General features: G+C 42.2%; 1 protein-coding gene across 1 annotated transcript in view; it reads right to left on the bottom strand.

Moving 5' to 3' along the window:
* The window catches only part of LOC138959774 (titin-like), a 533368-nt gene that overhangs the window by 107054 nt on the left and 405614 nt on the right, over positions 1–20700 (bottom strand). Inside the window, exons 276-287 of the mRNA XM_070331384.1 lie at positions 19781–19836; positions 19341–19367; positions 17368–17586; positions 16477–16594; positions 15688–15860; positions 14941–15022; positions 13579–13711; positions 12786–12948; positions 12012–12042; positions 11478–11622; positions 10444–10582; positions 9930–9980 (exon numbers count right to left, since the gene is read on the bottom strand). Of these exons, the coding sequence (XP_070187485.1) occupies positions 9930–9980; positions 10444–10582; positions 11478–11622; positions 12012–12042; positions 12786–12948; positions 13579–13711; positions 14941–15022; positions 15688–15860; positions 16477–16594; positions 17368–17586; positions 19341–19367; positions 19781–19836 (1337 nt within the window). The remainder of the gene's footprint in view (positions 1–9929; positions 9981–10443; positions 10583–11477; positions 11623–12011; positions 12043–12785; positions 12949–13578; positions 13712–14940; positions 15023–15687; positions 15861–16476; positions 16595–17367; positions 17587–19340; positions 19368–19780; positions 19837–20700) is intronic.

Genomic DNA, 20700 nt, shown 5'->3' with positions numbered 1-20700 from the left:
CCCCAGAGAAAGCAAGCTTCAACACAGCACGGCACTATACAATGTAGGCACATGTATACAAAAGTGCCAATTTCCCGCCGTTTAGAGCTTTAGCAGAGCTGATAAAAGCCGTATTTGACTAAAATCAGTCCTTACAAAATGCAAAAGAACACTGTGGCATGTCTAGAAACAATCTGACTTTGAATAACACCCTCTCATTTCGCTTTGTATCTCGTCGCATGACACTACCCCGCATGAGTTCAAGTCAAGGACAAACATTCAATTTATACCTCTTACTATTCACAGCAAACAAAAAGGATTTAGCAAAGACAATTTTGAAAAGGGACTGGTTTGACGCTGTTGACCCACAAAAAAAGAACCGCGGGGTCTGAACAATAAATCCAGTTCCACACGCAGTACTTTCTATGGCACCTTTAAGGCAACCTATTAACTAGTCAATGTTCGACCATTCACTTAAATATTCCGCACATAGTCACAATAATATAGTCTTGAGTCGAGCGTTTGCAAATGCCTGAGCCTGAAGGCGGGTGTAACTTACACCTCTTGGTATCAGTCTGCCTTAGAGATGAGGACGACAGTTGGCCAGATGGCTAGAATAGCGCGCTGCATTTTCCTGCATAGAACTAAGGCGCGTCTGCCGCGACGGTGCCTGAGCTAAACATTGGTGGGCACTGCTCACAGCCCGGCACACGGCACTGTACACATTCCCCGTCCCTTCACCTCTCTCGCCACCATCCGCGCTACCCTTGGTCTCATGCCTGAATATTGGCACTAAGGCATTTCTAAACGAAACTTAAGCGACCGGTATTGGATGCAAATCCACCGGAGGTCCAACGAAGGCACGTTCTCAATGGGGCAACTCATGACCGCGCGAGCGGGGCGGCGAATTTGACTTGAAAAGCGGGGTGAGAGGACATTTAAACACTGGAGGACATCGCTAGGTGGGTGGCGAGAGGACCCTATAAACGAGTTATTGATAGCAAATTCAAACACTCGGGGGACACGGTGAGGGGGCTGGAACAGGATAGGCTGCAACCACTTCTCCGCTTTGGTGATCGCCGTTGCGCCTCTCGATCTCGCCAGGGCATTTCTCCCGTATTAGAGTTGCTTTCCTATTTCTTCTGTTTCTTAAAATAAAAATTAACAGCCCATAGTGTATGTTGAACGATATTTTAATTTTTAATTTTTATATACATACACATTTCTTTTCCACAAAAACCTTGTGCTTCCTTGCTAAACAATGTAGACTCATGTGTAAATTCAGCTCAAAGAGAACCGTCAAGGACGAGACAAAGTCGGGCTTGCAATTAATTTTACCATGCAGTAAATGTCATTCTAAATCTAGCCTTTTCTCGTCCTTTCAATATGACAAAACGAAGGTACATACAGAAAGATTAAGTCTGCAATGCTGAATTAAACAGGGATGAAACAATAAGATCGTGGACAGAGACTTATATTAACGAATGACACAATTATTTCGCTTGTTCTCCCCATTTCATTTCATAAAAATAAATAAATAAATTAATAAATCCGGCTGACTACAATTTGGACTCCTAACAACTGAGCATAAAACTGAATGAAGTAATCGTTCAGTTTTCCAGACGAGCATATTAATTTATATAAACAACGGCGACAAAACTAGACACGCGTACGCGTATGTGGATGAGTCATTAAATTCCCAGTCACAGGCGCGACAGTCAGATGTAATCCGTCTAAAGCCATGGTTACAGCACAGTATGCGGCCAGCTTAATCTATGATAAGCCAGAAGGGACAAGAGGGCAAACGAGAAGACGGGACCAGGATGTGTGTACGCTTTACTGTCTTGGCTTGATGAATTATTATCGCTGCTTGTTTCCACCGACTCTCCTTGGGCAAGCTATTGCATTTCACGCTACATGTTCGTGCTCTTCTTGCACTGAATATACAGTAGAACACCCTTGTTAAGACCCCGAAATTGGCGCGTGCCACAAGAGGGGAAGTCTAAGAGGAGCAAACGAGATAAAAAATTAAAAAAAAGAAGAAGACCCCGAAATGTAAGACTTCCTCCTTTTTAAGACCTTGATGTTTCACATTTTTAGTTCATAATCTCTGTAAAGTTGCCTCCCTTGTTAAGACTACTGTACCTCCTTTTCAAACCCTGATTTTTTATTATTTTTTATTATTTTGACGTCTTTAAAATGGAGGGGGGGGGGGGGTCCATTGCAATTGCAGTCTCTCCGGATATCCTGTTACTGTCATCTGAATAAAGTCGTGAGAAGCCAAATAAATGATGTGGATTAAAAACAATGAATTAGCCATGCAACCAAACAAAAAAGTCAGTCTGAAGAAAACCGCTCTGACGAGTTAAGGGAGCGCCGTCTTCCATGTGTTAATATTTTTGCAGCCCGCAGAGGAGGTTCTGATAAATATATTTTTTAGACCCCATTTTTACGAGACATGCTGAAAATAACTGGGGTGGGAGATAGGTTACTTTAAAACTGATACAGGCTAGTGGAAGATGGGCTTAAAGCGATGTTATCACTCGACATGGGACACAATGTGGTGCATTGCACCATCTTCTCAGCGCAACGGACTGTGACACAAATAACCGTAACTCACTTTCGACTTGTCAACAAGCTGCCATGCACACTAACAATAGAATACAGCGAAACTGGTAACATGATTATGCCCTGTCATACAGAGATTAGCCACGCCAGAAAGAAAAGCGCCATGACGATGCAGTGCACTTGGTTTCGCTGCCATGACGATGCAGTGCACTTGGTTTCGCTTGCACTTATCTCCCGGATGCACATGACGCTTGATCAGTGTTCGTTCGTGAAGGGTCTACGTACGGCCCTTGCGTGACGAATTATTGGGGAAATGCCATTGGTTTCAGTCGTGTTCCGCTGCTAGTGCAAATGTGACCAGATGTGACCTAACGCTTTGAGTAAATTTAGAAGATAACAAATCCTCAAGATTGAAAACTGAATATTTTGGGAGTTGTGGAAGCGAACAGAAGATGAGGTAAAAATGACGTGGTTTTTGTTTTGGTACTTCACTGCAACACGATTCAGGTTTGAAGCGAAGGACATCCTTATCACATAACAAACAAACAAAATAACAAAAAAACAAAAAAAATTATGATGTGAAATACATTTGAAATCGCTGAATAGGAAAAAGGTGAATAGGAAACCGTACACTGAGCAATACAATTCCACAAAAAGCCACTTGGGGTGGATGTAGACTGCTTCAGATGCCCAAAGCAAAACATAAAAACGTTAAACTATGCAGGAATGTTTAACGCAGTTGCCCGTTAGTTTTTTTCCACACACTGGAAATAAAATAGTAAGCTTGTGGGCTGCTTCGGATACCACAAAAGCAAAACATAAAAACTTCAAACTCCACAAGACTGGCAAGAATGTTCAAACGCAGTAGCCAGCTCCGTTCCCACACATTGTTAACAACTTCCTCTCTGTATACCTACGACCCCCCAAAAACTTGAACAGCAAACAACAAACTGACCAGCGCTGGACATGAACGGCCAACAAAACTTTTTTTCAACCTTCCACTACCCCTCAAGTTCTGCGCCAGTCCGCCCCAAATAGCGACGCAAAACTAAGGGGGACTGCATGATGGGGTGACGCAAGCCGGGGAAGCCGCGATGACCAAGTAAAACACTGACCAGCTTGTTAGTGATGTAAGGACGCACAGCACGGATTAACTCATCGCTGACAGGTAGCTGTGTTGTGCGCAGTGACAATAGGTAGGGATTATTAGCGTCTGCCCACAACTGGTTCAAACATCTCTGAACCACCGCTCGCTATAGTTCCTTGCATTTTTGCGTCTTCTGAATTTACCAGTCACGGTGACTGTATGCCGCCTTGGTGGTAATGGTTTGTCATGGCAAGTGTTAATTACGATACACTTATTAATATTACCAAGCGATTTCCTTATTGATAGTGTACCGTTGACTACTATTCATTTAGAATCATTTAATTGTAAGGATGAGAGTCGCTTGTTAATTGAATGCTTCGTATTGCATATACTTCCCATTTCAGTCTTCTTGGCAAATCTCCTCTTTACTTATGTTATCCATGTGTTGTTCCAAGGGACAATGTGACACATGCTTATCAACCTAGCACTACCGACACTAACCTCCCTCCCACCCACATACCACCACCACAACCCTCAGTACAGTGGAACCCCCATTTTTAGACTCCCCCCCCCCCCCCCTTTTTAAGAGTTCACCCCTTTTAACACATCGCTTTTTCAAAGTTGCTGTTGATTAACTGTGTAAATTGACCTTCATTCTAGTGAACGACGAAGAAGAAGACCTTCATTTTAAGAGTCTCTCGTTTTTAAGAGCAGTTGTTCTCAGATGTTTAAGAGGTCTTGAAAGGGGGGGGGGGGGGGGGTGCACTGTATTCAGCGCCAGCGCCAGAAATATGGACCGGGACATACCACCCTTTCATTACAAGCCATTTACAGAGGCAGCTGGGTACATATACATCCAAGGTCTCCGACTCCATTCATCATCCGCGAAAAAAAGTGAACCGTCATTTGTCCGACTAGACGGGACCGCTACATAATCAACCCTACATTCTTCGCCGTGCGGACACGGTACCAGCAACGGACCCTATTTGCTTTTAAGAGTACGCTCATAAGCCCAGCTTGTTGTGCTCCATGTTCCTTATTTCATGTATGCGGCAATATTCCAATGAAATGTACTGAATAAACTTGTTTAAACAAACGGACCCTATCTTTACCACATCAACCTTGTCTTGTCGCTGACACCTGGCTGTTGGCTTTCCCCTCCCATGATTATCTGTCCCCTGAACCAGTCAGTCATTGGATCAGTGCTGACCGACTGAGTTTCGGTTGGAATGGTGAAGGCCACAGTACGTACATGTACACCCTCTGTGTCCATCGCCACTTGAACGCACTTCTGATTCCTTGTTATTAGCAATGTTCTTCAGTGACAAATGGACAAACATGTGAGATTTAACAAACGAGTTGATTCATTGAAAACAAATTATCGTTATTTCAATTCATGTATTCCGCTTCAATGAAATGTTTCTACGCAATTAAGTGTGCAACTCTTCGTGTTCATCATATCCTGGTGGAATCTAAACGTATGGAAGGTGTACCCTTTGTGTTCGTCATATGCTCGTGGAATATCACAACTGGCTGTGGCCCACGTCCAATCCTGGGTTGCCTCCACTGAGTAGCTCAGTGGTTGCCCCACAGGTGGTCAGGGGGGAGTTGAGTCCGGTCTATATCGGATGTCTGGCTGATGTGGCGATAACGGAATGTCACCCATGGTGGACCAGGGACAACGTACAGACGGTGTGGGTCTTAAAACTGTGGCGGTAGACTTACAGCATAATCACCCGTGTTTATACCTGAGCTGCAGTAACCGTCTGAATGTTTATATCGTATGATACAAATCATGTCCTTTCTAGGTGTAAGTTTGCCGGCTGTGGACACTAATCTCTTTATCCCCGAGTACGCTAGTACAAGGGTCCAGCAGACTTTAATTGTGTGTCTGTGTGTGTGTCTCGACTTAACAGCTTATTGCTGGGAAACTACTGGGCGCAGTTCGTTCAAAAGTTGATACACTAACTTGATAATAGGTCCGATTGATCGTATTAAAACTTCATAATGTTACCTGGGACCTAAATGCGAAATAAACCACAAAAAAACGACTTGTCGGCGGGGGGAATTCGCGGAGCCACAGCCAGCCAGGCAGTCTCACAGAACAGCCGAACGCGTCACACATTGACGAGAAATATAGCGTCATAAAAAGATGACGTCACGGTCAAAAGTCTTTGACGTCTTTTTCTCTCGCGCAGTGTGTGTGTGTGTTCATTTTGTGCACATGTGTTAGTGTTACTGTGTGTGTGTGTGTGTGTGTGTGTGTGTGTGTGTGTGTGTGTGTGTGTGTGTGTGTGTGTGTGTGTGTGCGTGCGCGTGCATGAGTCTGTACTCGTGTGTGTGTGTGTGTGTGTGTGTGTGTGTGCGTGTGTGTGCGTGCGCGTGCATGAGTCTGATAGAGAGAGAGATAGAGAGGAAGAGAGAGAGGGAGTGAGGGAGAGAGAGTGTGTGTGTGTGTGTGTGTGTGTGTGTGTGTGTGTGTGAATGACGAATGTGTGTGTGTGCATTTTCACTGTGATCAAATTACAAATAAAAGAGAAAGGCCAGTCACCACGCACATCCTCGGCTCGCATGCAATGTATTTATATAGCAAAGGGAATGCCTGTAATTCACACAGATCAATCACTTGGTCTTAAACGTGCACAAGACAAAAACTTTCATACTGGGGGAGCGAGCCAATCTGAAGAGTACTCGGGTCCAGCGCGAGCGTTTTTTATAAGCCACCGTCTGAATGTGTCTTTTGTGTGCTTCGTAACTAGTCTCTGATAAGCCTAGGTAAAGGGACACCAGAGTCAAAGACTGTGGAACTGATGACTACTACAGAAATGATCTTATGTCGCAGGATTATGGTTACACTTGACATGAAACAGCTAAAGCCGTGCCTTCAATACCTCTCTTTGCCGGAACAAGCCTGCAACTTCCAGCCCTTATCTGTTTACACACACTCACACACACACACACACACACGACGAAACTGACAACTTTCGCAGTTAGTACCTGCTACCTGAGTTCATCAGTCGCGCAGCATACATCAAAAGAAAAGTTTATGTGTATACACGGCAGTCAAGTGCGATTTCTGTATCATATCCATTTGTGGTGACAGAAGGGGGAGGGGAGAGGGTGGGGGGGGGGGGGTGTGGAGATAGACGAGATCAGAAAGTACGGAACACGCAGTACTGACGACCGAGACTCACATCAAAGCTATGTCCGAAAAGAAGCAAGCTCCCTGTGTGTGTGTCCCCTCCTTCATTTCCTACCATGGCCCATGCTCCTCACACGTTCAAAACATTAATTCCACTTTCAGCTTCATAAAACGCGACCACAGAGACACGCATAAAAGCGGCCGGCAGACCAGACAGAGGGAACCTCGCGGCATGCAGTAAACAGACCCTGTCTACAAATGGTTTTTTTCTTTACCTGAGAGGTAAAAATCAAGCGAAGCATTGTGCTGATCGGACATCGAGACAGAATCACCTAAGTCAAGGGTAAAGGGGGTGCCTTAACAGATAGAAAACGGGTGCGTAGAATGAATGAAATGGGTGATGAAGGATGGAGACGTGTGGTGGTGGTGGTGGTGGGAGGGGGTGGGGGAGGGCAAGGACCTCTGGATGTGGAGGAGTTAACAACTGAGTAACAAGTACCAACAACTGCTTTCACATTCCTCGTACACTATACAAATAAAATAAAAAGGTAACCGTCAAATATCCACTAGCTTATATCACAATGTTTTCAACACACACACACACACGCACGCACGCACGCACGCACGCACGCGCGCGCGCCCGCGTACACCCTCTCCCTCTCTCTATCTTCGTCTTCGCCATTCACAACAAATCCCAAAGAAAAACACCCGTTTAGATAGCTGACCACATTCTTGGAGGAAGCCAGTTCACGGGTGCAACACGATTAGCACAGATACCCCTAAATATAAATGAAATGAAATGGGGGTCCTTAACGTCCTCACAGGAAATTTTCCTTTTAGGGACATGAGTTGGTGATACGCTGAAAAAAAAAAAAAATGCCAAGAATCTGCTTTTATACCCCGAACCACGTCCTTCTTCTTCTTCTTCTTCGGCGTTCCAGGTACCACGTCCAAATCAAAACAAACAGAATGGTCGAATACCCTCAAAGTATCGCACCCACTATTTGGCTAAGGAGTGTTTTGGCTCTAGCAATGTTTGGATTTCACTGGTACAAGAGTAGTGGAGCCTCAGTGACAAAGGACCAATTACACGGGTGGTCGTTTTTACGACTTAAGTACCCTGGGTGTGAGGAGGTTCTACCCTTGTGGAGAGGGGGGGGGGTACAGTGGTCAACCCGAGTGGGGACACTTGTCTATCGCACCTGTCACACTGACCGCTGTTATCAGTGTCAACGGTCACTTAATTCCAGGCTTATGAACCCGCGAAGAAGGTAAACAATGTAGCGAGTCGCACTTCTACTGTTTCTGTGAGACTGGGGTCTGTTTTGTTTTGTGTATGCAGGCACTGCTACAAACAAAAGATTCACACTGAGAGTGACTGACTATTAGGGTTTAAGTCCTCTTAGACCAACTGGTCTATATTGGGACAGGTATTGGTAATACGCTGAAGATATGGTGTGATTCTTTGATTCGAACAAGCCCGCTGTGGCTGTCTTCTTCGACACACCAGCATTGGGTTTGTCTCGTCAAAGTATCAAAATACGATCATGATAATCAGAGACGAGAGATGATGCATGCGTGTCTTCGTGTTTTCCAAGCCCTGAGACTTTCGCTGTGAACGTGGGATCTTTTTCGTGCGCATGTGTGCACACGGGGGTGTTCGGACACCGAAGAGAGTCTGCACAAAGTTGACTCCGAGAAATAAATCTCTCGCCGAACGTGGGGATCGAACCCACGCTGATAGCGACCAACTGGCTACAAAGCCAGCGCGCTACCAACTGAGCTACATCCCCGCCCCCCACTGAGAGTGGAAAGAAGGAGGGAAGAGAATAAGAAAACAAAGAGAGAGAGAGAGAGAGAGAGAGAGAGAGAGAGAGAGAGAGAGAGAGAGAGAGAGAGAGAGAGAGAGAGAGAGAGAGAGAGAGAGAGAGAGAGAGAGAGAGAGAGAGTTTAGAAAATGCAAAAAAAACAAAACCTGTGTTCCCTGTAAGTGTTAATTAAAGGAAACATGTTACTCAAGTAAATTAACACATGTAAATCCCAAACACATTGGTGGCATAGTGTGCGCAGTTAATATATCCACTTCAGTGAAAACCACACCTTTTTTGTTTTAGCGCATTAGATTTGATTTGCATTAAATGTGCTGCTGCACGAGTCAAAATAGATACTTTTTTCACACACAAAGCCTGAAGCTTGTACCATAGTCTGTACACAGGTAGATACATGTACAATATAGACCTCATGTTAACGACAGACATTCATGCCTCCATCACTTGTACTCATCACCTTATCAATGACAACAATAAGTCACAGAAACAAATCTAGTGTCTGCTGTGTAGGTGGTACGCATGTATTGCAAGCACAAGCAGTTGAAGAACAGGTTTGCACTAAGACACAGAATATATCATCTAGAAAGAAAAAATCAGGATTATCATTCTTTCTAAACCAGTCATCATTGGAGTGTAAAGAACTTCACTGGATGTCACTAGGTTTGGTGTCCACAACATAAAACCTTGATTCAATTTTGATATCACATTAAATCTTCATTCCAATTTTGTTCTTTTGAACTTTTTGGTAGGTTTACTTTTACAAAGTACATGTATGCTGGTGAGTCTTTCCCTTGTGGTTCAAGTTTAATATGACCAAATAACACAAAGAAAAAACAGTTTGGAAAGAATCAAGTCCTGAAGTGACAACAGATATTTACACCCAAGGCAAAGAAAAGAAAACTAATACTAACACAGACAAATGTCAACACCACAGCACTGTCAGCTACACTGATACACTGCAATACAGACACCAGAAACCAGACACAATCTATAACGACTAGAGAACCACAGAAACATCAATAACAGCTACAGAACTACAGACACATTTATAACAGTTACAAAACTACAGACACATCACACACAGTTACAGAACTACAGACACAGCTATAACAGTTGCAGATCTATAGACACATCTATAACGATTACAAAAGCCTTGTTTATAGAGCTGTAGAGAAAAAAGTGATCTATGATACATGGACTACAGAAGTACACAACTTACTACTACTGCACCACAGAGAGACAAACAGCGCATGTGTGCAAGGTGCTCAGTGTGACACAAGGACTAAATGCTACAACCTACTTTGCACAATGCTACAAAGCTTACCGTTGCCATAAGCAGTAGATGAAGATTCAGAATCGCCCGACATGTAGGCATCTAAAGTGCCAAAAGCCAGTAAAGAATGAGTTAATAGGCAGCAGAGAGATTTGACATTACATAACGGAAGAAAGCAGAGAGACAAAAGTAGCAATGAAATAAAAGAGGAATACACGCTATCACAACTCCGAACGGAACACAAAAACATTTCTACACACCTCAACAGCAGGAGGTAAAAGAGACAAAGACAAAGAAACATTTTTTTTTTGACACACTCAAAATGAACCATACAGCTGAAAGGCATCAGTGTATATAAGCTTTTAGACAAAGGGCAGAGGAATGAATCACAAAGGAAAGCAAAGAACGCTTTAAAACAAGGGCCAAAAATACATTTACAAAAAAGGGTTGGGTAAGCCACGCACCAAAAAATCTCAAACTCAACATGGGCAAGAAGGAATCAACAGCTGAGGTTTATCAATAACTTAAAAACAGCCGATCAACAAAATCAAGGGGGAAAACCTACCTTCAACAGAGATGATGCAGGTAGTGGTTGCTTCCCCTGATGCGTTCCTGGCAGTACAGCTGTACTTGCCCTCGTCCTCGGGGTAGACGTCAAGAATCTGTAGTTTGCTGTCAGATCCAATGGTGCTGATCAGGATGTCCTGTGATTCAAATTATGCAGCATTCATAAAACAGTACTGACAACAACAAAAACCCAATAAAAAATTAAAAAATAAAAAAATTTAAAATTAAAAATTAAATAGTACTGACAATATTCAGAGGAGAAACAAAATGACTCAAGTTTAGCCAATCTGTCAGTGGAATCATCCAATTACTGGCAGAGGACAGAGAGTTTTCGGTGAAACACCTGAAGTACATGTAACCCAGTGCCCGAAGCACAAGAATCACCTTTGGAGGCAAAGTCAGTCAAACAGGATTGAGATCTTAGAGCTAAATTAATCCCCCTATAAAAACTGCTATGGGAACGCAAAGGGTCACAAGAGCATAGCAGGTGACAACAGCAGCCACACCTCATCACAAACCGTTACTCCACATTTTCACGGGTGTGGTCTACAGACCTACCAAAAAACGTTGAGCTACTGTAAATAGCTCACACTCAAGGCAGGGAGACAACTCCGTTAATGCAGAGCAGCTGCCTGTGACAGGGGGAGACAACTGCGTCACCCTGTCACATACAGGACTTTTACAGGTGCCCTTACACTGAGCACAGGGAACACATGCAGAATCTTATTGTGCTCAATTTTTTTTATTTTGGACACCCAAAAGTGCATTGTCTGAAAATCTCATCTGGGTATGGCCAATTTCAAAAACATCCTAACCTGTTTTACTAATTATATGCTTGATTTCACAACAAGTACTTATAAATTACGTGAATAATAATGGAAAAAACCCACTAAACTGCTGTACAGCTGAGCTAAGCTATGCTTACCCCGACTCCTCTGTTTCCTTTCTCTCGATCATGCTCTCTGTTTTTCTCTCTCGTTTTTTTAAACGAATCAAATATTGCACACACAAAAGTGTAACCACCCTTATTACCTGATTGTCCAGAATTTCTTGGCCATTGCGTGACCAGGTGACCTGCGGTCGTGGCTGTCCCTCAACAGAACAGGTGAGAATGACTGTGTCTCCATCGCTGATCTTTTGATCTTTCAGCTTCTTTGTGAACACTGGGGCACTGTCACTGAAGAAAGATTGAGAAAAAAAATCATAATTAAACTCAATCATGGAATCAAAGAATGACTGAATGAAGGAAATAATGAATTTATCCATCCATCCTATGCGTTTATTCATCCATCAGTTCATCCACCCATCCACCAATCAGTCAATCCATCCATCAGTCAGCCTATCTGCCCATTCATCTGTTTATCCATTCATTACAAATTCCATTTCCAGTCAAATTTCCACTAATCAGTTCTTGAATTGCTAAGAGAACACAAAAACAAACAAACTTCTTCTTCTGCGTTCCCAAATCAAACAAACAAATAAACAATCAAAAAATTTTTTTTAAATAAAAAAATGAACAAACAAACCAAACCAAAAGATAGGTATAAGATCAATATTCAGTCTCACCTGTCAACATCCATGGGCTTGGCAGATGGTGCTGTAAAAGAAACAAAACACCATTGACTCCAAGAATGTTGACACAGACCGCAAATTCAACAACTATCAAAACCCTTACACTTTACAAAAATCACATGCACTTAATGCCTGCTCAAGGATATAAGAATTCAACTTAAACCTTTGACCTTAAGAGACAAGGACACAATTATAGAGAGGCTTCACCAATGTTCATTCTTTGCTGCTTGAATACAAACTGGAATGCTTGCCGCCACTCAGGCAACCAGCGATGCAAATCATGGGAACTAATTAAGTGCTTAAGTCAAGTGTTATTAAAACTTGACAGTTAAACGATGCAGCACTTAAAACAGCTGAGACCCTGCACAACGTCATATGACCCTACTGTCGAAAGATTCTAGCTGCCTATTTCTGGCCTTTCTGGAGCATGGTTTATGGTACATGTACATACATTTAAAAAAAAACCACCTTTCAACACAAAAGTGTTGTTGTTTAATGTGTGCTTTAGACACAGTGAAAAGATAAAGAACTCCAAAAAATAACGCACTGAATACTATCAAAGGGAAGTAACAATGTACAGAATACAACCAAAGGCTTCAAATCACAGTTCATAAAAAAAAACTCATCGAATTGTAGAGCATACAAATAAACTGAAGAACATGACTCATTGTAGTTTCAAAATCCTCACACTACCTGTACTCACACAAATCTATACAGGAATGAGTGCCTCAGACTGTAAGAGTTAAGATCATGTCACTTTCTCTATACCTGTCAGTGAGAGGTTAGTGCTGGTCTTGATCTCAGTGCCGTTGGCCATTATGGCGGTACAGCGGTAGAATCCCGAGTCAGAATTCTGCAGTCCGCTCAGCTGTAGTTGCACTGTGCCGTCCTTCATTTGGGTGGTAGAGAAACGTTTGTTGGAGAAAGATAACTGAAAATCAAAATAAAATTGTTTGCAAAACAATTAACATAAGTGACAGGTACAAGCGAAACGATTTAAATATTTGGTCATGAAAGACGTAATACACTCTCTCTCCCTCTATCTTTCTACCACCCCATCCCAACACCTTTATCCTCCCCTGAACCATAACGCAATAAATGACATGGGGTATCCTTAAAAAAAAAGCCAGAGTTGGGTCATCACACACTGTTTCATACAGGCCATTGTCTAACCAACCAAATGCACATTTCTCTTTCGGACAACGCTAAACTACACAGGCTCAGACAGCAACAGCAGAGACATGTACACAACTGAGTTCATGCTTCAGTGCTAGAAAAGAACACATGTTGGCTGATCACTCAAGTGCATGACCTTAGGTATCACTTTTTGTAAACACTCTCAACATCTCCAAAGTCTCAGAAAAACAGACAGCATTTTGGTTGTAATTCAACTGTGTATCTAACTAACAAATATCCATTCTCACATCCTACTCATTTCAGACAAGTGAGTGTGTGTATACGTGTTTGCCTGTCTGTGTGCACTTCTGCGTATGTGCCTCACTCATCAAAAACGCATGCACTCATGCATGCACACACACACACAAAATAAATATTTTCTTACTCTTCTGCCGTTTTTCTCCCAGTTGATTTCTGTGATGGGGTCGGACACGGCACAAGACATGGTGACGTTGTCGCCTAGCGTAGCTGTTGTCTCTGACGGCAGTTCTTTGCTGAAGCTACTTGATGGACGAGATCTGTCAAGTGGAACAAAGCGAGAAAAAATAAGTTACCATCCTTTTCTTCCAGAAAAAAACCCATAGTTATCCAAGTGGTTCACTCAGCAAACAATAATCAACAAAATCATGTTTTAAGTGGAGTATGTGTAAATATCATGGAAAAATATCACCATCATTTAATTCACAAACACACAAATTACTCTACAAACTCAGAGAGACAAAAATAAATCATCAGTTCTGTTGATCTAACTTGACTCTTTGTATCAAATAACCAAAGGGAAGATATCTTAACATCGCTCTGCCTCATTCTGTTTGAGATTCTAACTGATACTTTCGAGGCGACCCTGTAACAATGTGTGTGTTTGTGTGTTTGTTCTGTTTAAACCAGTCTTGATCTAAGGACTATGTCCGGTCGAGAATAAAAGCTGGTTCTTGTATATGACTGTGTACGTAGGTGTTAGTTGGAGTGCCTTAGAGAATGATGAGCATATGAGCTTGCGGTGATCATCCTTTTTTGAGGATGAAAGTCGCTTGTTCATTTCAATGCTTGTTATTCTCTCAGGTGCCAGGAGAAAAGGTTCCGTACAACTCTCGCTTACTCTATTACACATGTCGTATGCATAAAGAGCGATTACTTCCCTTTGGTTATTTGATATCTTAACATCGCTCTGCCTCATTCTGTTTGAGATTTTGACTCTTTGTGTTTGTTTGTTTTTTTAAACAGTATGAGTTTATGAAATAAAGGAATATAATAATGCAAGTTATGAAAAAGGCTCATGTCTTTTCTCAACACAACATATTGTCTTCTTTAATCAAAATGAATGTGTAGATTTTAACCCCTTCACTGCCCACCCCGTATGTAATACGTGGTCATTTTCGGTTTGTCCTACGCCCATAACCGTATCTCATACGTGGGATTTGTGTCAACAACATTTCAGGACATTTCTGAAAACTAAATGGGAGGTAACCACTGTCCAAGTACTTGTAGGGGTTCTAAACACAGTTCTTTCCCATAGACCGTTCGGATAATGCTGTTATACTGTGGCAGTGAAGGGGTTAAGCAATGCAGATACATACACCTAGCTTAGATCACTTGAAAAGTTGTCTCCCTTTCTTAAAGACACACAAGAAAAGTACAAAAACAAATGTTTTTTTCATCTGTACTGTCACCAAAATTCTCTTCAGGGTTTCCAGTTATAAAACAGACAAATAACCCAACAAACAAACAAACAAAAAAGAATACATACCCTGATTTTGGCGTATCTGTTGAGTCTTTCCCTTGGGAATCCACCGACTGTTTTCTGGATGATCGGTCTTTCTCTGTCAGCACTGTCAAGACAAAAGTACAACATTAGTCATCTGCTGCAATCTTGACGTTTCATTTTTTTTCTAGCAGGGTAGCTTCCCCCCCTGCATTATTCTTTCTTAAATGCTGAAACTTAGCAACTTTCAACTTTCTTTCAAGTATATTTACCAGGTAACACACACAAAATGTGCTGTTCCTTTGCAAAGGAGACAGTCAAACACTGTACCAAACACAAAAGTTTCAAAATCGACCTATCGCAGTGTTCCTGGATACTGTATTTATGCATGTACAAGCATGCATGCAAGAGCATATGACAGTGTGTGCAAGTGTGCCTGCCTGTGTGCATGTGTGCGTGGGTGCCTAACTGTCTGTCTGTCCATGTGTGCGTGGGTGCCTAACTGTCTGTCTGTCTGTCCATGTGTGCATCTGTGTTTGTCTGTCTGTGTATCTGTCCATCCATCTGTTCGTCCATCTGTCTGTCAGTGTTCATGAAAGCGCAAGTTTTGTCTGTTCACCTTGAATTCAGAGATCGAGGCTGAGCATAAGGCCGACCCAGCTGTGTGCATGTGAGCGTGGGTGCCTAACTGTCTGTCTGTCAATATGTGTGCGTCTGCGCGTGTCTGCCTGTGTGTCTGTTCGTCTGTTCCATCTGTCAGTGTTCATGGAAGCAAACATTTTGTCTTTTCACCTTGAATGGAGAGAGAGGCAGAGCAGGAGGCTGACCCAGCAGGAGACGACACCTCGAAGGTGTACTCCCCCTCGTCAGCCTTCACGATGGCCGCGATGACCAGGCGATGTCTGTTGCCATCTGACGTGATGCGCATTGTGTCGTTTGGTGACAGGGGCTTACCGTCCTTGTACCTGAATGACGTAAGAAGACAAAATGACAAACATTGTGAGCTACATCTGTGGGTAGGTAGTGTAGAAAAGTCATCCCTGAAAACATACGAAATTTTGTTCCAATAAAAAACTGAAATCTCATGTCGCTGCTGTCGCACCCCAATTAAAACAAATACTGGTTATACTTTGCTCCCTAAGGCCTTGTCTTCTCATATTTCCCTTCATAAATTCTCTGAATTGAGTTTCTCTCAAGGACTCCCTCTCCTCTTTCCCTTCAGACATAATTTTCTGAGATTTCTGGAGGTAATGACATAAGCAATACTGTAAGACAGTGAAACCCCCTTTTTCAGATTAAAAAAAATCTGAGAAAATGAGGTCTTAAAAAGGAGGGAGTCTTAAAATGGGGGTCAATTTACAGAGGTTAAGAACAAAAAAATCTGAGATCACAGGGTCTTAAAAGGGAGTGAGTCTTAAATTGGGGGGTCTAAAAAAGGGGGGTTCTGCTGTTCTGACTATAAAAGTATAAGTGATCCTACAGTCCACGAATACGCAATGCAGCTGATGATAAGAAAGATCAAGGTCCTGGTCAAAGCTAAAACATATCTGCAAAACAAGAAGTGAAGCAAGAGACTGTTACCATTTGCCGCTGGCTGTGGCGGTGCCTGATGTGACACACTCAAAGACGGCCTCGCTGCCCGCAGGCAACACAACGTCTTGTGGGGTGGTCTTGAATGAGGGTGGAGCGCTGTCTCCATCTGCACAGGCATTGAGAAAATAGATAAAGCCCTCTCTAAGACATCCATTCTTCTTCCTAATCCTCTTCTCTGTTCGCACATGCAGACATCTATTCATAGACATAACAAGGTGTTAAGAAAATATGCCTACAAAATTGAGAAAAAATAGTTAAGAAGACTTCTGAGCATTCAAGTCCCTCACTTTTACTTCTCAACAATCCTATTATTCTACTATAACAATGTCCACACATGCTTTATTTCACATTCCCTCTCTCAAACAGATGCTCATACTGAATTTTATTCATTACACTACAGTAGTACCTCATTTCATCCTGGACTTCCCCTGCCTTCATCCCACTTGTCTCCCTAAGTCCATCAACCAACCCATCCCAGTCAATCCAACCACTCAACCTCAACACAAAACACTTCTCTCTCTGAAACAGACGAATTCTGAAAATAACTCCATCAGGTTTGTATGAGCTAGTTGTGGAAGAGTGACCTTTTTTTGCAAAAACTCGTACAAATATTGGAGTGGCCAATCGTGCACTAGCGAGGGGTGTGCCGGAAACATATGGAAATCCCAAAATCGTCAATTCTCACCTGTAGATGTCTGTGACGAAGCCCTAGCAGGGTCAGAGTCTTTCAAGGGGGGTGTCGAAAACATGTGGAAATCCGAAAATCATCTATTCTCACCTGTAGATGTCTGTAACGGAGACTTAGCTGGGTCGGAGTCTTTCAAGGGGACAAGGGGAGTGTCGGAAACACGTGGAAATCCAAAAATCGTCTATTCTCACCTGTAGATGTCTGTGACGAAGCTCTAGCAGGGTCGGAGTCTTTCAAGGGGACAAGGTCGCCCTCGAAGCCCTGGCCCTCCAGGTCGCTCTTCAACTGGTCAGCTCCCTCCTTTGACCACTGCACCAGCTCCACGCCTCCGCGCAGGATGCAGTCCAGGCGCACGTTGGTGCCTTCCATCACCTCGATGGTGCGCGGCAGGTGTTTGATGAAGAATGGTGCTGGAGATGGGAGCAGGACAAAAACAGCATCAATTACTCTTGTTCTAGGATATTGCTGCAGTTTTAATCTGGCTGTATGCATGGCTTTGAATCTGCAGTCTTAGAATCCTTCTACAATTTGTGAGGAAAGGCTTTGCTGGATTTGAAAATCATCTTCTTCATTTATTTTTAGTATTTTTCACTTCTATTCAAAGTATCTTTTATTAATTCACTACATGTAATAAAATGTTCGTCTGGTCAATTATCAGTTTCAAGGTGGACCATAATGAAACAGTTCAAAGCTGAATCATTTTGAGCACATTCACGCATCAGCTTTCGTCACCTCTTTTATTCCAAATTTTATCAAGACTGTTATACCAAAAGTAATGAGACATTGTAGAAGGATTCTGAGAGAAGCAGCCATGGTATCTGCAGATCAGTCCTTCAAACTTACAAACAAGCGCCACATTTGACTAATTACACTTGCTGTCTTCATAGGAGCCTGCTTTGATAGAGACATGGCGTTTCATGATAATTATGCACAATTCAGGGAAGTACTCTAAGAAGGCGATGAGCAACAACTACAGGTACAAAAGCTCATCATGATAAGTCACAGGAAGTCTGAGCTGAATGAATAAAATAAAAAATAAAAAGGTTGTAAACTATCATCAAAGGATGAAGTTGGTCTTTGGGAAAACTACAGGATAGATGCTGATGCAGAATATCTGACATGTGCCACAAACAATTTCTGTTGATTTGCAACATGGGTATACATGTATATGACTGCATGAACTTCTAATCTACATCAGAAATGCATGATTCACAAGTCAATCAGTTAATTAAAACAAAGTCTAACAGTGTTAATTTCACTACTTAATTACATGTACTAAACTGCATTGCATAATTATATCTAACATCATATTACACTGACAAAAAATGACATGCTCTGAATAGTCTAACATTGACTATGAGCTTTTGTTCTTCTGAACCAAGGCAGCATATCAAAAAGAAATTTCACATGCAAGGAATGTATACTAAAAGAGGGAGTGGGACAATTGTGTTTGTGTTGGGGGGGGGGGGGCTTTAGGAGAGGGTATGAGGGGGTTGTCAGATGTGGGATCATCCATTCATTCATTTAAAATCATTCTAGTTTGGTGATTACATGATTTCTGGAATAGGTTTTTGATCATTCTAGGACAGAAAGGAAATTCATTGCTTGCAATTCTGAGGAAAAGTACGTGACAGGTTTGAAGGAATATCATTCAACAGGAATGTCAGATGAGTATTGTACATGACGGTTGCAGTACTTAAAATTCCATGCACTGTGATTGATTCAATGTCTGTTAATTCAATGATGAAGTGATGCATTTCACCCCATTTCCCACATCACTTTTTTGTTGTAGATGTATCACTGGGTGTACAAATGTATTGCAAGACCGGGACAGTTTCTGGGGGGCTGTAGGAGTAATCCTATTATGCCAAGTTGGTCCAAGTTAAGATAAACAACAATAAACAAGAACAAACAACAACGATATTACACACATCATTCAAGACAAAAAGAGAAAACAAAATGTTAACCGAGTAGAAATTAAATAAACTGTCATTAGGCACATCAGTATAAACAGTGACCATCCAACATTAGAAGGTAAGAAAATAACAATTAGGTTGATAACCGGACGACATCATTAGAGTTTTCAATTTAACATGGATGCAACAAATAATAAAACATTAGAAATCAGTTGAACAGTTGGATGCAAACAATCTGGGTATGCTACCTTTTCCCCGCGGTGTTCCCTCTTTGCCTGTGAGTGAATCAACATTTGCTTTGGATAATCATTTTTCAAAGAAGTCCATCACAAGACTATTGCTCAAATTAATCCAATTCTATCAAACTTTAATACAATTTTTTCTGTAATTAGAGAAAGATAGAGTGAGAGAGAGAAAGAGAGAGAGAGAGAAAGAGAGAGAGAGAGAGAGAGAGAGAGAGAGAGAGAGAGAGAGAGACAGAGAGAGAGAGAGAGAGGACAAAAGACTCAGCTTAGAATTAGAAAAAAGAGAGAGTATTTGTACCAAGTAAAACGACAATTTCTACCTATTTTTTTCACTCCTTTCTTCAAACACTTAGCAGTGAATGAAGAGATGATTCTTTTTCTACATTAGCTATAATACTATGCATTGCAAGAAGTTCTGCCAATAAAAATGTGTCTGTACACACCTGTTTTCACTTTGGGAGCGGAATCAAGGCGCATCATTTCTGGTATCGTGTCATCTCTGGAAAAAAGGCAAGAACATTCAATTAAAACACAATTTTGCATCAAAGTGCACCTAGCACAAACAAAATACAGCTCCATAGGTGTCAACCTATACGGTTTGGCCGTATTGCTGTACGGGAAAAATGCATTTTTTACCCAATACGGTGTATAGGAAAATCTATACGGGCAAAAGAAGAATATACGGCGAAAAGAAAAAATTACAGCAAAGTTAAAATGAATGATAACAATGGAGATTGAGAGACAACGATCGACGCTTTCATGCAGACGACTCTCAAACGTTGTCATTGCGCATACTCAGACTCTTTTTCCACTTGACTTCCTATAAATCACTTCCGGTTTCCGGTACATTCTATCAAGCGTCGATCAACAAGCATGGCATCGCAAAGTTATCCTCCAGCTAAAAAGCTGAAAACTACATCGCAAAGTGGATCCGGACGACATCTTAAAGAGTGGGAGAGCCCAATTTTTAACAACGGTGCATACGCTGGATGGATTAAATCTTCATCAGAAGGCCCAGACTACTCGTTTTGTGTCCCATGCAGGAAACATGTGAAAGTGCGTGCCTCTGGATTTTACGACCTGAAGAGCCATTTTTCAACACGTGGGCACAAAGACATGGTGGCGAAATCGAAATCTTTTCGATCGATGGAAGAACATTTCAAGCCAGCGAAAGCGCCAGAAGTGAGCTCTAATGCCACATCTGCGGAAATTTTGTTTTGCCAATTCGTGGCAGAGCACAACTTGGCACCTCTCGTTGCCGACCACTTCACCGAATTGGTGCATACCATGTTTCCTGACAGTAAAGTTGCAGCAGATTTCGCGTGCAAGAGAACCAAAACAACGATGATCATCAAGGAAAGCC

The sequence above is a fragment of the Littorina saxatilis genome, linkage group LG2 (assembly GCF_037325665.1).
Source record: "Littorina saxatilis isolate snail1 linkage group LG2, US_GU_Lsax_2.0, whole genome shotgun sequence".
NCBI classification, from domain to species: Eukaryota; Metazoa; Mollusca; class Gastropoda; order Littorinimorpha; family Littorinidae; genus Littorina; species Littorina saxatilis.
This window is presented reverse-complemented; position numbering and strand designations above follow the sequence as displayed.